Here is a 19,551-nt window from a genome sequence, read left to right on the forward strand (position 1 = left end):
CCCAAAAAGTCTTTCACACTTTCAGCTGGAGTTCGAGCTGGAGAGTTTTTCATTCGGCAGCCGAGCGACACTCATTGTTCAATTTTCCAATTGTCGGCGATAAAACACACAAAGTCTTATCGGCCAAGTCAATCGTAAATGCCCCAAACAAGTTGCATGTTCCTTGACTTGGCTTAAAAGTTGGTAGTAATACGAGTATTAGCCAAAAGCCAGAGAGAGGGGTTGCCTTTCATTACAGTAGCAGTAATGGTAAAGGTGGTACTATCTAAATGAGAAAATACAATACAAATTTCTGTAAATCGTGGATTATTTATATTATTACATTGGATATTATTTAGTATTTATTTTATTACGCTGCCTTTAAAATACCTAATTAATAAGCTTATATTGGACTGTAAATGATTCAAATAATAATGTTAAATTTTCACATATATAAATTTTTGGTTAAAAAAAGATTAATAATGGTAGCTAGTTTCTGTACGTACAAAAAAGTATCTAAAATATACCCCAGGTACATATTTTTTTTAATGTGAAGTACATAAAGTATATTTAAATAGCTGGGCGATTCAGTCATTCTTCTGAAATTAAACATTATGCTTGGATGAAATAAATAAAAACAATTGGTAATGGTACCTTGTTTTTGTACTACAACAAAGTCATCAACATGTACTCAAGGTACACGTTATTTAATATTTAGTTAATTATTAATTAATATAATCCTATATGGTACCTAAATTTTTATCTCAAAGGAGTATCTGCATGAATTCCAGGTACACCTTATTTTATTATGTTAATTAATATAGATTGAAATAAAGTTAAGTCCCCATATATATTTATGTAGTCTATTTCAAAGGCTAGATACAATTATTTTACTAAAGTAAAGCAATATTATTTTATGAAATAGATAGAAATAAATTCAAATTGGTACCTAAAATCTCTAATTCTACAAAGTACCTAAGGTACATCTTATTCCCAACACTGTTTGAATCTTTACTGAGCTGCAACTTCACTTTATTTTCCATCCAATCAACGCATTGCCATCGGTGCAACGTTCGTTTATTTGTTGGCCGAAAAATGCCTTAGATATCTGCATTTTCACATCAACGCTTCACTTCGCCTAGCTCTTAGTTGTTTGTTTATTTAATTAACTTGGATGGGGAAGAGGGAGGACGTAGGCCATAAATTTGGTATATACAAAAATAATTGTGAGCCGGGCTCAACCGGGATTTGAACCCGGGACCTCTCGCACCCAAAGCGAGAATCATACCCCTAGACCATTGAGCCGCTTGACGAGCATCTGGCCATCAGACGGTTTTGGCTCTTGCCTTTGCAGTTTGTTGCTGTTTTTTGTTTTTTGTTGTTGGGCTTTTGTGATGCTTTTGTCGATGCTTTTGCTGACGTTGATGCTGCTGCGCTACAGCTGCTTCTGCTGTTGACGTATTTTGTTGGCCAACTTGGCATGGACTAGGCTCGTTGGCCTATTTTTGGCATATGTGGCGCAAAGTATGCAACAGCCAGCTACTCAGTGGATTATTTTCAGAATGCGCCTAAACTTGAGCTGTGGAAAAACTGGTTCCTTTTAGCTGGAATTAAATGCAGTACGAAATCTGAGAAGTACGTTGTCTGAGTGGGTTAACTTAAAAACTGCAGTTAAAAAGAATTAAGACAGGTAAAACTATATAAAAGGCAGCCGAAATTTCCATATTTTGGCGTTTTTATACCCTTGCAGGGTATTATAATTTCAGTCAGAAGTTTGCAACGCAGTGAAGGAGGCACCTCCGACTATATAAAGTATATATATTCTTGATCAGGATCAACAGCCGAGTCGATCTAGCCATGTCCGTCTGTCCGTCTGTCCGTTTCTACGCAAACTAGTCTCTCAGTTTTGAAGCTATCTGAATGAAACTTTGCAGTTTGTCTTCTATATACTCTCACTCGTATATATGTCGGAACGGGCCGGATCGGACTACTATATCATATAGCTGTCATAGGAATGATCGGAAAAGTTTTACAAAAAAAATTATAAAATTTTTAGTTTTCAACAGAATTTAATCAAATTTGAGATATAGCCATTTCATATTATTCTACAATTTCTTCTACAATAGCTCCCATAGGAACGATCGAGAAATTAATTCAATTAATAAGTATAACATTTTCAGTTTTCAACAGATTTTCACCAAATTTAAGATATAACCGTTTCATATTATTCTACAATTTTGTGTAAAATTTTATGAAAATCAGACTAATATATCATATAGCTCCCATAGGAACGATCGAGAAATTTGAGAGGAATGAGAATGGCGGTGGCTGTTGTCGGAAGACTGACAATCACGGTGGCGATAACATTTTTAGTTTTGAACAGAATTTTATGAAAATCGGGTTACTATATCATATAGCTCCCATAGGAACGGTCGACAAATTAATACAATTAAATTGATCACTTTTTTAGTTTTCAGCTGATTTTCATCAAATTTGAGGTATAGCCATTTTATATAAATCTTAAATTTTGTGGCAAATTTCATAAAAATCGGACGACTATATCATATAGGTGCCATACAAACGATCGTTTGATGTAGAGGAAAAATGCAAATCTGTGAATGTACAACTGCAAATGTAATATGTATAGGTGAATGAAATGAAAGCAGGTATTACTTCATTGTTTTTTAACACAAATATATATAATTTATATTGTATGGATTCCTATTCATAGAAGTTCTATCTGCAAGGGTATATAAACTTCGGCGTGCCGAAGTTTGCTTCCTTTCTTGTTTCTTTCTAAATTCCTAATAAATATAATTTAAGAACTATATAAATTGTGACAGAATGCATGTTGGTGTGGTAGAAATGAAATATTTTACCTAAGCTCTAACAGGTTTATATGCAACGATTTTATTCAAATTTGTTCTGCATAATGTCTTCATTAAAATCATAGACAATTTCAATCTTTTTCATCCATAAAAAAACATAAAAAAAATAACTAATCGAGTTGAAAAGTCCTATATCGATAAACATATCGCCCTAAATGTCATAATAAAAATGTATAATTTTGTATATATTGAAAAATACACTTTTTAACGTTATCTAATATTTTGGAATAGAGCATCGTTTTATATCACTAATATGCTATTTAAATTATTTATCTCATATTTTACTATTATGGTGATCCAATATATTAAGCAGAAGATAGATTTATCGCGAAAATATCTAAAAAAAAAGTCGATAAATAGATATTTATTGCTTTGATGTAAGAACTTTAAACCCATAAAGTAAACATTTTGTATTCTGCTTATGAATAATATTTATTTAAATTTTAATTGAAAAAATGTATAGTATGTACAAAACTTATTTGAATATTTTACAAAATCTTAATTAATTTTAAACTAACACAAAATTTAACTTAGTTAGGTATACAATTAAGTTAATTATAGAAAGGTACGTAAGATGTAGGTATAACTATTATATTAAAATTATTAACTTCATTTAATTTTTTAGAATTTAATATTACCCATACTTTCTTCTTAATAAAAATTCTACCTTGGAAATCTTGAAAAATGCGATTAAAGTCTTTAAACAATTAGGCCTGCACAGGAGCTAAGAGAATCTATAATACCTTATATGTTTTACATTTTAAAATTAACCGATTTTTATAATTTGCTTCATTTAACTATTCCTTGCAATGGTGTCTTTTTTTCGCTGCTTTAATTGTCAGCTTGGTGAGAACAATCCAATCTCTAATAAGAACTAAGCTACAAACTAATAGGCATCGGCAAACTTAGGCTACATGATACATCAGATACAGGTCACTCATGGTTCAAGTTCAGGTGAAGATGTCCTCGACCAGTTGCTTGGTGATGATGCGATGAGGCCGGGTGGGATTCACCTTGGGGCGCTGATAGAGCCGGGCATTGATGGCATAAAGCCGGGGCGAGAGATCGCAGCGCACATTGAACCACCAGTCGCAGACGAAGACCGCCTGTGAGAATTGGGTGCCATTTGGGCAGAGGAACGAGGCCTGGCGTCCATCGATGTCGCAATAGTGCCAACCTGCAGGGAAATACAATCCAATAAGTACTACTAAATAGAAGTTCTAGACCTTGAACTCACCCTGACACCGGGTCTCCATGTCGGCAAAGAATCCGGGATACTCTTGCTCATCGCAGTAGAAATTGGTATATGGTACAGCCGAGAGAATGGGATAGTCTACGCCTGGGCGACCTGCAAATGATTTTGATTTTGTTATTGCAATTAGTAGCGATGCTGTGGCCAACCTATAAAACTGAAACCAAAACAGACTGCATATCATGCTGTCCATTGGTTTCCAATCAATTTCACTTCATTCGAAACCTTACTTGAAAGAAACCTGCCGCAGAAAAAACATGCCCCTTCCTCCCCAGGAGGAGTGTCAACTGCAGGCGCTGCCCCGGGGTCACCAAAATGCAATAAACAAAAAATACAATACTGGGGAGAATCCAAAATAAACGCGACATAAACAAATCCCCGTTTCGAACCGGATCCACAGTCTCTGGACTCTCTGGCACTAATAAATGAATTTACGAGTAGATGCACTTCTGTGCCAAATATTCATTTCGTTCGCCGAAAAAAATAATTTAAAATCGGGCACTTTTTTTGGGCCTGTGGCTGATGGCTCGAAATGCATTTTCACAGCCCCATCTTCAGCTTCGTTGCCTGGAAAAGCCCGAAAAAATATATATTTTTTGGCAATGCTTCCGGCCCCATTCGGAGGACACTTTTTCATTGTTCATCGAGTTTTCTGGCATACTTAATGATGTCCGACTTGGGGAGCCTGCATATTTGATTGGCATGTCAATTGCATTAAAAATTTATAATAGGACAGAAGCAAGTACTAAGGGAAATGTAAACAAATATTGTAATATGAATTTACAAATTACAAATTATGATACAAAGTATGATAAAAGTACAATGTAAAATATTTGTTGTATGTTACAAAGTTTGTTTTGTATTTCATGGATTAGTCGCTTGAAATTTACCTTATCATTTTCAAATTTATGATTTCCATTTAATCTTTGACTAAACTAGTTTTCATGGAATGAGAATTATATATAGATCAAAGCAGGTAATCGGAGATTGCACATAAAAATTGAGAATTATGAAGTTCAGCCTCCAATGGTGTCTACTGATTTTAAGATTCCTGGAAACATTCAATACAACTTGACATATTCCTTTTAAAACTACTCATTTCCTCTCCAATTGTAGTACATTAACTTTGTAATATTCAAAATTACTGAATAATTAACAAGGGATTTAATCATAAAATTAATAAAATAATAAAATAAATTTAAAGACTAACTGCTTGCCATTCATAGTGACAATCTAAGAACCGCAACATTTTTATCCCAAAAGACTTGTTTATGGGAATTATAATTCCAATAATAATTATAATTCAATCAGCTAACAACTCTGGTGTTCAATAACTTATTTATCTAAATAAAATAAATAATAACGAATTCTAAATAAATCTCCTAAATAAAACCACACTTCACAAACTTACCAGGAATAGATTTTCCTAGCTCAAGATACTCTCGCACCGAGGGACTGAGAAAGTTTTCGGGTATTTCTGGGAGATCCTTTTCCTGGCTGCTGCTCTCATCGTTCTCCAGATCCTGTTGCGGCTCCGGCTCAAAGTTGACCGGTTCCGGGGCGCGTGGGCGCTTTGCTCGCTTCGAGCGAACCGTTTCGCGGCAATCTGCAAGCAAATAGAAAAACAATAACAAAACAATTACTCGACTTGGCCAAGCCTCAAAAATTTCAAAGTTCAAGGTTTCTTCGAGGGGAAATACATTAAAGTCTGGGTACTACAGTTCACGGCGGTGTCGATCCGTTGGCTTTAATGTCAAGATACAAATCGGATTAGCCTGCCACTCCCTAACCCAGTTAATGAGTCGGTAGCCGAGTTAACTTTAACCTCAGATGTGTCTGACCCGCTTCTAAGACTTTGCTAGTGGCGTCGCAAACAATTGTGCAACATTTGTTCTCTTACACTAGGAAAAATTTGTGGAAAATTTATAGAATTTAAATTCAATTTTAGCAATTTGGTTAATTTTAATATTTTTTTTCTTCAAATTTTATAAGTGTTAACCTTTTGAATATTACAGTAAAAATAACTATTCAAAATCCTATAAATGAAAAATTAGATAAAAACATTAGGTATTGCTCAACATATTCCTAGCAACATTTGTCCTTATTTAGTGTTGCGCAATATGTTCCTAGTCAGTGTCAACATATTCTTCTGCATTTCATTCTATTTAATTTCAATTCAATTTAATTTTAAATCTAATCATAGTTTGACAAAGTTTATTGGCTTTGTTCATGTTCATTATAACCCAAAATGCTTTGGGTGAGTACTTCATTTTCCGATTTTTATTGATTTATTCTGATTTCTTTATCTGCAGTCGTGTAGATTTTGTTAATGTGGCTTCTGATGACAAGTTTCGTGCGGTTGCTGTATTTTGCGACTGACCTTGCCGCTTCTTTGGCAGTGGGAAAAATATAAATATTCGCCTGCAGAACTTTGCGGTAATTGCTCAATATTAATTTGCATTTTTTCTATTTTTTGTTAGTTAGTTTTCTTGTTTTTCTTTTGGCTTTGCATAACTTGGTTATGTGGCTCATTAGCTTGATTTGTTGTTGTACATAAAGCTTGATTCATTTGCTGTGTCTGTGATTCTGCTCTGCTTCCTTCCCAGCCCCCACAGTAATTTAATGTTGCCTTGGAAGTTGCTCATTTTGCACCCAGTAATCATTGAAAACGAGGGCATATGGTTTATATTATTAACTATATTTGAAGGAAGTCGTGGGTTATAAGTAGAGAGTAGAAGTTTTTGGGCGTCTCTTTATAAAGTATCTTGTTTTGAGAGATTTTTAAATTGAGAGAAAAGGATTAGCCTTTTGAAATGGATTTTTTAGGATCATTATAAAAAAGAGTTTTCGGAGGTTTTTTTTTATTAATTTTACAATATATTTTATTTTGATTCCCAAAAAAGGGTAACTCCTTGCCGACTTATATTTTATTTCGCATTTCCGAAACAAACCTCTTGAATTTATTTATTTACATTTCGCATGCCTTTCTGCTGCTGCTGTTGCAACTGGAAGCAGACATAAAAACTTGTTCTTAATTTTAAATTCTAAATTTCATACGTAATTTATTCAGATCGCTGGCAGTTGTCGCTGCTTTTGTGTTTTGTAATTGACCTTAACCTTGTTCCGCAGTTGTCGGTTTTCAGTGTTTACTTATTTTTCTTTTTTTTTGTGTCTCAGTTTAGTTCTCAGTTTGTTTGCCGGTGATTTCGATTGGGTAATTGAGTTGAATGTTTGTATGGGGGCCCCCTGGCTAAAAGCACAACTTGGCCAATGATTCGAGTGTGGGCCTAGTCGTTAGACTATCGACAAGGGAAGGCAAACTGAATGCAGCTGCAGCTGATGTGATCGAGAGGTGCGATGAGTAATCGCAACTAACGATCCATCTGCGATTTTAATTGAAACTTCCGAGGAGATAACGAATCAATATCGGTCTCGATCTCTATATGGAGTGAGAGGTGTTGTGGCAGGTCGAGATGTGATTCAATTTTTTTTTTGGGGATCATCATCAGGCGATTCAAGTTAGCTATCAGATTTCAAAGGGGAGAAGAGTTAGTATAATATTTTTGAAACTCTACTGTAACTTTTTCTTTACTTGCTTAAATATTTTTAAAACAATTATTTCTTTAATAAACAATCCCTGTTAAAGCCTGCTGCTTAACCTGCACCCTCTCTCTCACTCAAAGCCTAGCCCAAAAATGGTAGCATTAACCATGCCACATAAACCATAAAAGCATTTATATATTCAATTCAGCTAGCCACGGTGATTAGTTAGCCACAGGTTAGCTAATTATTTAGCTCGAACAAATTAACTGGGCAAACACACAGAGTGAACACGCCTCGAAAAGCAGAAACCAATTAGGCCAAATCCAGCCGGCCTCCGCCTCTCCCACGCAAACCGATCAACAAAGTGCAGAAAGCATAAAATTAAAAATGAAATTATTAGGCACTCTCGTGCACACACAAGTAGTTTGGGGGACGTCGACAAAATTACAAAATTATGTTTCGCAAAAATGCCAGCGAAATTTATTACAATTGCAAATAATTACTGCGAAAAAGAAAAAACAATCAAATTGTAATTAGGCGGGTGCGCGAGTGCTCGTTCTCTGAGGTGCAATTGCTGCGGCGACAAATTGTAAAAACTGCTCGGTTATTCACACATTCGAATGTCCCACGTCCGAGCATAAATCTCGATATCTATATCTACTGTAGCCAAGTCCATTAGCCACGCATTTGTTGTGCGGGGAGGCCTTATGTCAAAGAGTTTTGTGCGTGAGAAAAACAAAAGAGAAACAGTGTGCCTGGACAGGCTACTTTATGGTATTTTATTGAATGCCCTTACAATTGTTATTGCCTTTCTTTATTACTTTTGACTTATTTCTTTTACGTTTTTTATTTTATAGCAAAATATATATATTTTGGTTTGAGTGATCTTACATTTAGTTTTTATTAAAATATATATAAAGAACTACATTTTTTATGTCCTTGGATTATGTCAAGGGATTAAGAATATTTTTAAAAGATCTTTTGATTTATTGATCATTTATTCTGTGTTTATAATTGAAATGAAAGTAAATATATTTTATAAAACTGAAAAATATTTAAATTGTTGTTAATACTTTGCCAAGAATATATTTAAACAATAAAGGAACATTTAAAGATAACATACTTACACAAACATTTGATTATTTATGCTTTATTTTATTTATTTATCCTTTATTTATAATCCAAATAAATGTTAATGTATTGAATAAAAATTAAACATATATGAAATTGATATAATTATCGTACTGAAATATTTTCAGAAGTTCTTATTATTATTATTATTACTACAAATTTCGCTATGATTTAAAAGTTTGTGCTACAAAAATTTAACATCGTAAAAAGGAAACTAGTTTACACTGAATGCCTTCCCTCAAAAATATGATTTCAAAAAGCCTTTTTAAATGGTTTAAAATCCCTGTTAATTTTTGAAACCTATTCCAAGTATATTGTATGTGAAGCTGTATAAGACAAAGAAAATAAAATATGCTTCATTTAAAACTAAATTATAATATTTAAAATAGAGTTACAAGGTATTTAATAACAAGACTTTTTAAGAGAACACCTCTGTCATGACCCACCTACTAATTGCAGATTTGCATAACTAATCTGAGGACAAATGAGAATGACCTATGGAAGGGTATTAAAAATACCCATAAAAAGATTTGGAGTTTTTTGTTGTCTTTTTTTTATGGGCCAACGGATGGGGAGTGCGTCGCCGTTGTTGTGCTCGTCGTGGTCGTCGTCGGGGGCACACCCCTTTGCCACGTCAGGCGTTTGCGGCCGACTGTGCACTGTGGGTTACCTAACCCAAAAAGCCAAACCGAACGGACGTTGGAGTGGAGCACACTCCTCCGGATCCCCGGCATCCTTCATGTGTTGCTCCATCCAGTCTGATGATTTGGCTCGCTTTGGCCCAGTCCGTTTCGGTTTGTTCGGTGGCTTGTCGTCGCCCCTGTGATTGGGTTTTGTTTTTCGGTTTGGATTTGTTTCAATACGGTGCAGTCGCATAATTAAAGTAATTGCCTTTCGTTATGTGCGCGAAATTGAGTCAGTCGTCAGCAGCTGGGGCGAAATTAAATAGCAACAGACCAGGCCCGTCTAGACCCACTGCACAACGCATTTCACAATTGTAATTGTTGTGTGTTGTGTGTGCCTGGTTTTGCGTTGAATTTGGCACCTTTTTCCACCACCAACACCACCACCACCGATTGATAAAAATCCCCTTGCTCCCTGGGCAAATAAATCAAATTGCCACGAAACTTTTATCAGAGTGGGCACATCTCTCGGCTTTTTGGGCAGGTCTAATGTCTAATGATTAAGCCCAGGGAACACGGATTCCAAATGGGAGAAACTCTCTATTTATTTGTTGCTTTACTACCAGAGCTGAAGTTCGTTTCAATTGCACATAAATTAAACTGTTTTGTGGCTTTGTCTTTTATCTAACTGGGATTATTAATGTGTTCTCTATTGTTATTGTTAAGGTTCGAGTTTGGGAAAACTCAATTGGTTAAATGACGGAAATTGTTTTAGCATCTAAATAAGGTTTGGTGCTCCTCTTTACCAATTAAAAGCACATAAGATATTTTCTGATTTATTGAAGTTGTTTGGTTATAGTTTGAGGAAGTTTATCAAAGGATTTAAGCTCTGTAATCACGAAGAGTTTTTGTCATAAATTCCCTGCTTAATGTCAAAAGCCAAGCGTCATTAACAATACGCATTCTTCTTGGCCATAATCGGTTAAAGGGTTCAAAAAGCCAAGCCGGGAAGTGCCAAGTTGTATAAAGACTGTATAAATCACTGGTAAAATAAAAAACAAAAGAAGAAAGACGAATTCATGGCATATCCTTCCATGTCATGGCAAACTGCTAGCGACAGGAGAGACAAAAATAAAATAAAATCAGGACAACAACAGCAAAAACATGCATTAACGAGGATAATTCAGTTGCCATGATGAACATCAACGGCGGACCCATGCCATGCCATCGTCATCGTCCTTGTTGTTGCCATGCGTAAAGCGGCGCAAAATAAATTAAGCTCATTATATAATTGAATCCTTGATAGGCTGATTATCCACACGGCTTGCCGTGACTGCAGCCTCTCCATCGATGGGTCTGGCGCCTCCTGCCAGGTGCCCGCCCGCCCGCTTATTAAAAGGATAACGCCCAGTCAAGCGCAAAGGATGCGAAATGGCCAAACGCAAAAATTATGTAAATGAATTTCCTGTTGCATGCGCACCGATGCGGTTTGGTGGGTGCCATCGGGCCGGCGGAGCGACATTTCCATAAATCTGCCAGGTGGTGGTGGTGGTGATGGTGCCACAGTCAAATTGTCCATGGTTAGCCTTATCAATAAATATACAAGGTTATTTCTTTGGGTATATTATCCTTTAACAGACTTTAAACTTGAACAGTTTTAATGATGTATATTTCAGGTATACAAAGAAATTACTTAGTACAAAGGTACTTGAATTGAATCTCTTAAATATATTCAATATCCCTGAGATATATCCCATCGTTTGTACAGATTACTGTCACCTATAATCAATGCAATTGCCATCTTTAAGGCCTACGAGACAAAAATTGTCGCGAGCTCCACCTTAAAAAATGGGGACAAAAAGCTGAGCTAAAATTGTTTCTTTAGCTTTTTTATGCCTGCCGCTTTTCGATCGCCAGTCGTCGTATATTTTAACGGCAGCCTCATGCAGTCACGATTTCTTACACACACAAATATATAAATCTAGATGTGTGTAGTCACAGGCCTCCTTAATCTATTGACTAAATGCATTGCATAAACCGTCAGTCGGTCGGTTGGTTGGTTGGTTGGCTTGTCCGATTTCTGGCCAAACCTCTGAGCAGCAGAGAGACCTAAAACAATGCCACAAAACGAACGAACGAGTTCAGTTTTGCCGGCAGTTCGGCAGTTTTTCGTGCAGCTTTCAATGGCCGCAAATAGCTCAAAGGCGCTTTGTCTAGCCAGTATCAAAAAAAAAAAATCCACCTTCAACCGAAATCCCCTCCCCCCTTCTGTATGACTGCCACCTGGAAATCCCCACTCCCTGTTGCATGGTTAAATTATGAACGCAACCACAAAAATACAACATAATAAAATAAAATCTATACGCTTGGCTATGCCCAAAAACTTCGAAAACCCCAAAAACCCCCAACTAGTTTTATGCGCCGGCACAAAGAACTTTCAGCTCGATTCGAGTGGCCAAAATAAAATTTAATACGAAAAATACGGTTAGAACCGCTCTCGTTGTTGTCTCCTGATTTTAATCTCTTGGCCATAAGACACCCACCAATTTCAGTTAACTGCAACTGTGCTTGGCTTAATGCTCAGTTCGCGCACAGGAAGAAATTAACCTGGTTTTTTAAGGGGAGATTTTAATAACAGAAAAGTATGTTTAATATGTCACGTTGATGTATATTTTTTAAATATTTAAAAACCTAATTGATTGCAATGTGATTTATTAAATTATTGGTAGTAATTCAATTAAGAAAACTGTACTATGTTGTCATATATTTAATTCTTTAAAAATATAAGTGATGGCTTGAATATTTATAATGCAATTTTTAATAATTTTATTGCAGATAATATAGCTTTTCGGAGCTTGTCAGTTAGTAGATTCGATATATAAATTATATATTTACATGAAGAAATATGCTGGTTTTTGGAATTTACATTTATCATTACATAAACGAATATTTAATATGTCACTATGAATCATTTTTCATACATGCTTAAAACATCAAATAAATCAAATTAATTAAGTAATATTATTTTTCACATTCATTTAATGATTGAAATCATAATTCAGTCATGTCAAATATTATGTCATTGTTGAAAATATATCTTCATGCTTAATATGTTCTTTTAAAATTTCTATAATTATATTTAACTTGTTTCGATAAATTAATGATATATTTATTTCTGTGTACCAATACGTAATCGGGCCAATAGCCGCTCGGGGCTAGGATATTCCATCCGAGGTGGCGGTGGTCTCAGATTGCAGCGTAAATATACAGAAAAATATTTTCAAACTCCTCGAAACGATTAATTTGTAAACTTCTTACATAAGTTTTCGGCTTGTTTAGCTGCTGTGTTGGCTCATTACAACGATAAATTTGCATTCGGGTGTGGGCGGCTTTAGGAATTTGGCTCGAGGAAGGGTTTTTTAAGTTACGGCCAGCCAGTTGTATGATCAATCTTTTTGAAAATCATAGAGTTACCCAGATTTGGTGGTTATGGTTTATGGATTATGACTCTGGGTTCGCTTGCTCTCAGCTCGCAGTCACGCAAGGCTATCAAATACATTTAGACTTTAGGAGAATAAACCTTTGGGCTTGTCAAGTCAGTAAGGTAATATATATAAAATATATTTTATTTATTAAACAAATCAAGCATTTTGTGGCAGATATATAGTGAGTCGTAATCGTATTTAAGCTTTGTAATTAGTCCCCAAAAATCCCTTATTAATTTTTGTGTTTGTCCAACCTGACTCTCACCTGTTTCAATGCATAAAATATATATATGAATATAATCAGCCAACCTGCACCCAAAAGGACCTGATCATCGTTGTCTGCTACAAAATCAGTTTAATAATAAGCTTTTATATGTAATTATGCACTTTTTCCACGTTAATTGCATTGAAAGTCGTCGACTGATTCCCACAGTTTCCCAACCACTCACATATTTCACATATTATTTCCTGGGCAAACAAGGAGAGGACAGTTTTTCATTTCGCATATATCTCATAAATATAAATGACTGCATTTTTCCGCAATTTGTCGCACACAAAACAAATTTAATTTTAATTGAAAATTATGCCACAGAGCATTAACATGAGATGAGCGAGTTAATGAATTCGGTACAGAATTTGTCCTATAATACCATTAAAATGGTGTATTATATCATTTTATTTGGAAACTAGATGGAAGATAATATATATAATATTAAGAATGAAAAATAAAGAATTCACTTCATAAAGTGGTTAATTTGTAGATTCTACCAATTATTCCTTGAGAGCTGTGAAATAACATTGTGTAAATATTTTTGGTTTATATATAATAGTCTCTATATATAGTTTTTCTGACAAATTGTCAAGCATGTTTGGCGAAAATCTCAATCGGATTTGGAGCTTGACATTCCACTATATTTCTCTTATTTCTTTTTATTTTTTTGGCTTTGCCAAACTTATCGCTTTGTTGGCCATTGACTTGGCCAGCAGATTTGCATGTGTCAGCTGGGCGGTCTGATCCATAGTTGTTGTTTTTTTGGTTGTTTGTTGGCCAGGTCCGATGTGTTGGCTGACAGCCGCATAAATTGTTTTCTCATGTGTGTGCCAAATGTTTGACTTACGCGCAAAAATGTTTGCGCAGGTAAGTCTTTTGTGTGTGCTTTGGATTGGGTCAAAAATTGTCTTGTGTCTTTTTCTTTTTGTGTTTTCCGCAAAAGCATTTGTATTTGTTGTTAGCCATGCATATATAAATCAATTAATTTGAGCATGCAAATGCGAATTATTTGGGGGGAATTGCGTGCAGCGCGTTGTATGGGGCGCAGATATTTCCTACACCTGGCAAATTCGCAACTATTTGGCAGCTTTTAGCCCACATGGCAGTGATTTCCCCGGCAATGGTCAACGCAGGTGCGCATTGACTGGGCTAATAATAAAGTTAATAACTAATTTATCTTATAAAAGTATTGAACATTTGCAAGAAAATATTTAAATAACTTTTATATTTGAGGAAAACCCAGGGGTAGCTCGTATAATTCAAACCTACGCGATCAAAATACCTTATTTAATGTTTTTATATCAAAAAGCATGTTCCTAGGGGTTGAAAGGATCGATATATAAATCTATATTTAATATTGGATGTGTGATGAATCTATGCTAATCGACTAAAAAATGGAAAATAAGTTAAAAACCCTTTTCAAGGTTTCAGTAAAGTTAAATGTCATATTTTTTGATATTTTAAATATGGAATTTTATATTTTCGATAGTGCAATATCGATAAATCATATGCTTCATTTCGGTTTCCTATATTCTTATATATCAATTCAATATATCAATATTTATTACATTTTTGATATAATATAAACAGCCATACTATCGGCTAAAAATTAACTATAGAACTTAACGATATTGGAAATAAATTAGAAACCCTTTTCAAGATTTAATTAATATCAAAATTTTTTAAATGCCATTTAAATATTTCTATATTTAAAATTCGATATATGAAATTTTATGATACATCGATATATCAATTTTACATTTTTGAAATAATATAAAAAGCCATACTTTCGTCTATAAATGATATAGAACTTTGCGATATTGTTCATACCAAATGTTCCCTAAAAATCTAAAGAATTATTTATTTGCAGAAAAAGAAATCATCCAGTTTGATTCATTTTTGTATAATATTTTCACTGCACCTGCACACATACCTCTACCTGGATTTTTTATCATAAAAGTTTCCGCTTCGCATTTCGAGTGGAGGATATTGAAAATAATTTTTCGTTTTTCCCATACACATAAATACATATTCCGCCTGTCGCTGGCAATAATTGAAAATCATTTGCATTCGAATGGCAAATGGTTTGGCTTAAAACATCGCTGACTGTCGACAGCAGTGCCTGCCTAAAGCGGATGTGCTGAACAGCAGTCGAAAGGTTATTTGCAGCCAAGTAAGTGAGTTTGTTAGTTGCATGCATTACGTATACGCCACGTATAACCTCAGCTCTCTAGCTTGGTTAATACTGATGCTAATGCTAATGTGAGTGGGAAGCCATTCGTTTGCAATGATTGTGATGATGATGATGATGGGCCTTAACTCGAGGGCCTCTAGCGGCTTTGCTGCATTCTTGCAGAGACTCTTCGGAAACATAAAATCATAAAATGAAGCAAAAGCAAAGGCATTCCAGTACAATCAACTTTCAAATTTTAGATTGTAGTCCGAGAGTTGATTTAGAAGGAATTCAAGATCCCTTATTGGCGTTTTTTTCCAAAAAGCAATAGGTTTTAATATGACTTGTATAAAAGGAATTATATCAGTTTATTTAAAAATGTATATATTTTAATGTTATGCAATTAATAACCAAGTTTATAATGTAATATACTTGATATTATTAAACACATAAAGTACTGTATTAATCATACATTAAAAGCTTAAACTCTTTTGTCCCAAGCATTAACTTTAAGGGTTATCTTTAAGATGCTCCTCATTAATCTTTTAACTTTTCGGCTTTTTTTAGCCATTAATTGAAATACGGAAATATGTAGCAACAGCTTAAAAACTCATTAATATGATTTATTCTATATAGATGTCTTCCTTAATTTCCGTATTTTATTTTCCCTTAGTACTATATACCTTCTAATTAGTTATTTACAGGGTACCTTTAACAATTGTCAATTGTCACTTTGACATTTGCCTTGTCTCAAGTATTTTTTTTGCATTTCTGAGGAGCATTTCAGTGTGGGCAACAACTACCGCTGACACGAGAGGTTCATTTATTTATTATTTCTTTAAAATAATAATAAAAATCCCAGTAATAATCGAACACAATGCCAGAGTGAATGTTAATTAGAGGCGAGCACAAATCGCGCCTCGTTGAAATGGCAAATGGGCAAAAATCATCGGAAGGCGGATCGCTTTGCATAGCCTTCGTCTTGGTCTCTTAATTTGGTTTTTTATTGTTTCTCCTTTTTTTTGCATTTGCCACACAAAATGTCGTGCAGCATTTGTATATATTTTTTTTTCTATGTATGTATGTATATTTTTTGGGGTGCGGACTTGGGCAACCTTCAAATCGTAGTCTAAAATGTCAAATGCCAAATAGAACTTTCCTGTCTCTAGGAATACTCCAATGACTTGCCCAGGTGTCTGGCTAGAAAGTCTCTACAGGCGGCAACATCTTCAAGTTGTAATACAAACTCATAAATAAACTGAACTTTGGCGCAGCCTCCCAACCTGCCTTTTTAATAAAACATATAGATATTTCGTATGGTGTCGTGTTTGTCTGCCGATTTTGCAACTGACTTAGCTCTTCCCAGCAAAAAAAAAAGTTACGCATGCGCCAAAGTGGCCAAATGGATTTAGCCACCCGACGGAAAGACAGACCAAAAAAATAGAAATGAAATAAAATAAATTGCAACGCCGTTTTGAACGCAGTTTTTACTTATTTTTTGGCTTGCGGTTTTGTCAGCCGGCGCTTGACACATCAAGGCAGGCGGTCTCGTCATCCCGCCTCCACCTCCACCTCCATAGATCTACCACAGTACAGTAAACAATCGAAAGAGTACACTTAGTATTTTTACTACACAAAAGAATATTTTAAAAAGTAATTAGTAATTATGATTAGCATTAGCTAGCATATATAAGTGTCACATAAATATATTTCAACTCCAATTAAATAATGTTTATAATTCAATTGAATTCCCGTATCATCTTAGTTTCAAATAAAATCCTTGATATCTGCTTTAAAATTTAATAAGGGACATAGTAAGAGTTTAATCTGACAGTAAAAGTATGAACTAAAGAATGTAAAGTAAAAAGAAATCTGATGATATCGGGAGTAAAAATCCAATTGGAAATGTCTCTGGATAAAGCTTGTCTGTTCTGATCTGTTCTCTCTGTGATTTTGGCAGTTAGTTGAGTCTAAAAATTAAAAATATAAAATCAATCCCAACTACTAGACTTCAAGTTAAGCTAATAAAACCTTTCATCCGAATAAGAAATAATTTGATAAAATATGAGCAATTTTATACAAATAATTAATGCTCATCACTTAGTATTACTTTATTATTAGTAGTTATTAAAATTAAGTAAGCGGCTAGAATAGAAATAGGAAGTTAATTCATAATTTTCATTGAGATTTATGACAAAAACAAAATAGAAAAAAAGTCGGCATATAGTTTTGAAAATGAATATATTTTTATTGCATAATACATATTCACTGTGCCCACATAATAGGATTACATTTCGGCGTATTTGTACATAAATCTGCTGGCACTTTCGTGTAATCTGCTAAATTTAATTGCGCTTTACTGCCATTTTTTTGTGCATGTGTTTAATTTGATTTAACTAAAACCAAAAACAACTTGTGGCTGTGACCATTTAAAAAACAGTTTGCAAATACCCTAGACTCAAAGTTCTACAGTAAACCAATACATCACATGAATATCTCCCCAAGCCATCTAGTACTTAATCAAATCCTTCCAAATGGCACTCAATCATGGGCAAGGTATTATGATTGATATGCAAATTACTGGCATTTATGCCAAATATTTGAGTAATTGAGATTTCATTGATAATCCAAAGAAATAGAAAGGGCTTTACCATAAATGTTCGTTCTTAAAGGGTATTCCAAACTTCGTTGAGAGGCTCTAGTGAGTGACTCCTCCTTCTACTTTGGCATGCGTTTCGCATAAATATTGTGGGAATTTATGATTTATGGCTGGGGATTGTCTGTCTTCACAGCTTACCAGTAAATAATAAATATCCACAAATGATGATGAACACAAAAGTTATCCTCGGCAACATGTTGCTGCTGTTTGTGTGATGTCTGCTGCTGCTTCAAGTTTTTCTTTATTTCTATTTTTGGATGTTTCACAATTTCTTTGATTTAAATTTATGTTTTGATATTTTTTACTGTGTTTTTATTTTTGTTTGTTATTTAATAATTTTTTTGTTAGTCACTTGCACTTACTTTCATGCACTTGAAACTGATTGAACGATCGACAAGGCAAAGGCAACCGCGACTCAACGACTCGTTAAAATAACAATTACTTTCAATTCGTTTTTATTAGCCTTTTGCACTCGTTTGTTTTTCCTTGTTTATTTATTTTTATTTGATTGCATTTTCCCCAGGTGGAAAATTTGCATTGGCCTATATCTGAAGTGGTTGCCCAAGAGACCGCCAAAATAGCGGGCGTGTAAAAGAGCTCTAGTTGTGCTAATGTTGCCAATGTTGCATCAATGGGTTGTGCTGCTGTTGTGCCCCGAGACAATGGGCCACATGAATATGGCACAACACAAATGTGTCTGTGGCCGGGGATAATAATGATAATGTGGCAGCTAACTCGTACAGTACAGACACACTTCTTGTTTAACTTGAAAGTTATTACAATTGGTAGATAGGTGTGTGTGCCAACCCAACCGTTCAACCAGACGCTTCAACCTCGACTGACTGCAGTCGTTGTGGTTGAATATGCCTGGCACTGGCTCGAGATCGGAGCAGCAGCAAGATCCACTCCAATCTGCCGCTCTCCGACTCAGATTTGAGTGGGTTTCCTCTTGGCGCTTGGGAGCTGAACTCGTTTGTCGTGCCTCCAAAAAATATATACATATCTATATAAATGTTCAACTCTAGAGCACTCGAAGCTGGCCAGCTAGCTAGCTAGCTTACTTTTAATTGTACTAACTAGCTCGATCTGCTCCGCTCTGATCTCTTACGCAATTGGCCAATCGCCTGCCCGATGAATCACGAAAAAGTTCCCCGAACCCTATTTTGGGCAACCTTCGCCACTTGAGAAAATCTCAAAGCCGCCAGCTGGAAAAACTCGTCACAAAAGAACAGAAAAAAACGCATGCCCAAGCCGCCGCAGCTTCTAATTAATCATGTAATTAAGTTTTTCATTTCATATTTCTTAGTTTTTGGCTTGGAGCTTGAAAAAGTCTGCACAGAGTGTCACTATGTTGCTTTTTTGGAGGCCTTTCATTTTTTTGGCGGTTTCTGTTGGCTTGGTTTTTGTTTTGTTTGCTAGGTACTTAAGTGGAAACTTCACTAAGATTAAAATCAAACATAAGATGGAAAGTCTTTTCAATTTGTTTTAACAAAAATAATTTTCCCAAGCTGTCTGCTTAAATCAAACAGTTTTTATATAAATATAAA

The 19,551-nt window shown here is 34.9% G+C and overlaps 2 protein-coding genes and 1 non-coding gene across 3 annotated transcripts in view; 1 reads left to right on the forward strand and 2 right to left on the reverse strand.

Moving 5' to 3' along the window:
* qin (tudor domain-containing protein qin) overlaps positions 1 to 19,551 on the forward strand; it is a 67,351-nt gene that overhangs the window by 38,256 nt on the left and 9,544 nt on the right. The gene's annotated exons all lie outside the window — the stretch shown is intronic.
* TRNAP-UGG (transfer RNA proline (anticodon UGG)) lies at positions 1,213 to 1,284 on the reverse strand. The gene has a single exon. It is a non-coding gene; the product is annotated as a tRNA-Pro (tRNA).
* LOC110183714 (uncharacterized) lies at positions 3,274 to 18,848 on the reverse strand. The gene is made up of 4 exons (XM_086825968.1): positions 18,143 to 18,848; positions 5,531 to 5,725; positions 4,105 to 4,215; positions 3,274 to 4,044 (listed from the first exon to the last, which is right to left on the reverse strand). The coding sequence occupies exons 1-4, from the start codon at positions 18,198 to 18,200 to the stop codon at positions 3,818 to 3,820; spliced, it is 591 nt and encodes a 196-aa protein (XP_086682094.1). The 5' UTR covers positions 18,201 to 18,848; the 3' UTR covers positions 3,274 to 3,817.

Source organism: Drosophila serrata, unplaced genomic scaffold (assembly GCF_035046125.1).
Source record: "Drosophila serrata isolate PLE 108 unplaced genomic scaffold, ASM3504612v1 contig_119, whole genome shotgun sequence".
In the NCBI taxonomy this organism is placed as follows: Eukaryota; Metazoa; Arthropoda; class Insecta; order Diptera; family Drosophilidae; genus Drosophila; species Drosophila serrata.

Excerpts from the sequence above, each read along its gene's own strand:
- LOC110183714 (XM_086825968.1), bottom strand. The coding sequence starts at position 18,200 with ATGTTGCCGAGGATAACTTTTGTGTTCATCATCATTTGTGGATATTTA. Across the intron at positions 5,726-18,142 it reads TGGATATTTATTATTTACTG|ATTGCCGCGAAACGGTTCGC; the intron begins GTAAGCTGTGAA and ends ATTTGCTTGCAG. Across the intron at positions 4,045-4,104 it reads CATGGAGACCCGGTGTCAGG|GTTGGCACTATTGCGACATC; the intron begins GTGAGTTCAAGG and ends ATTTCCCTGCAG.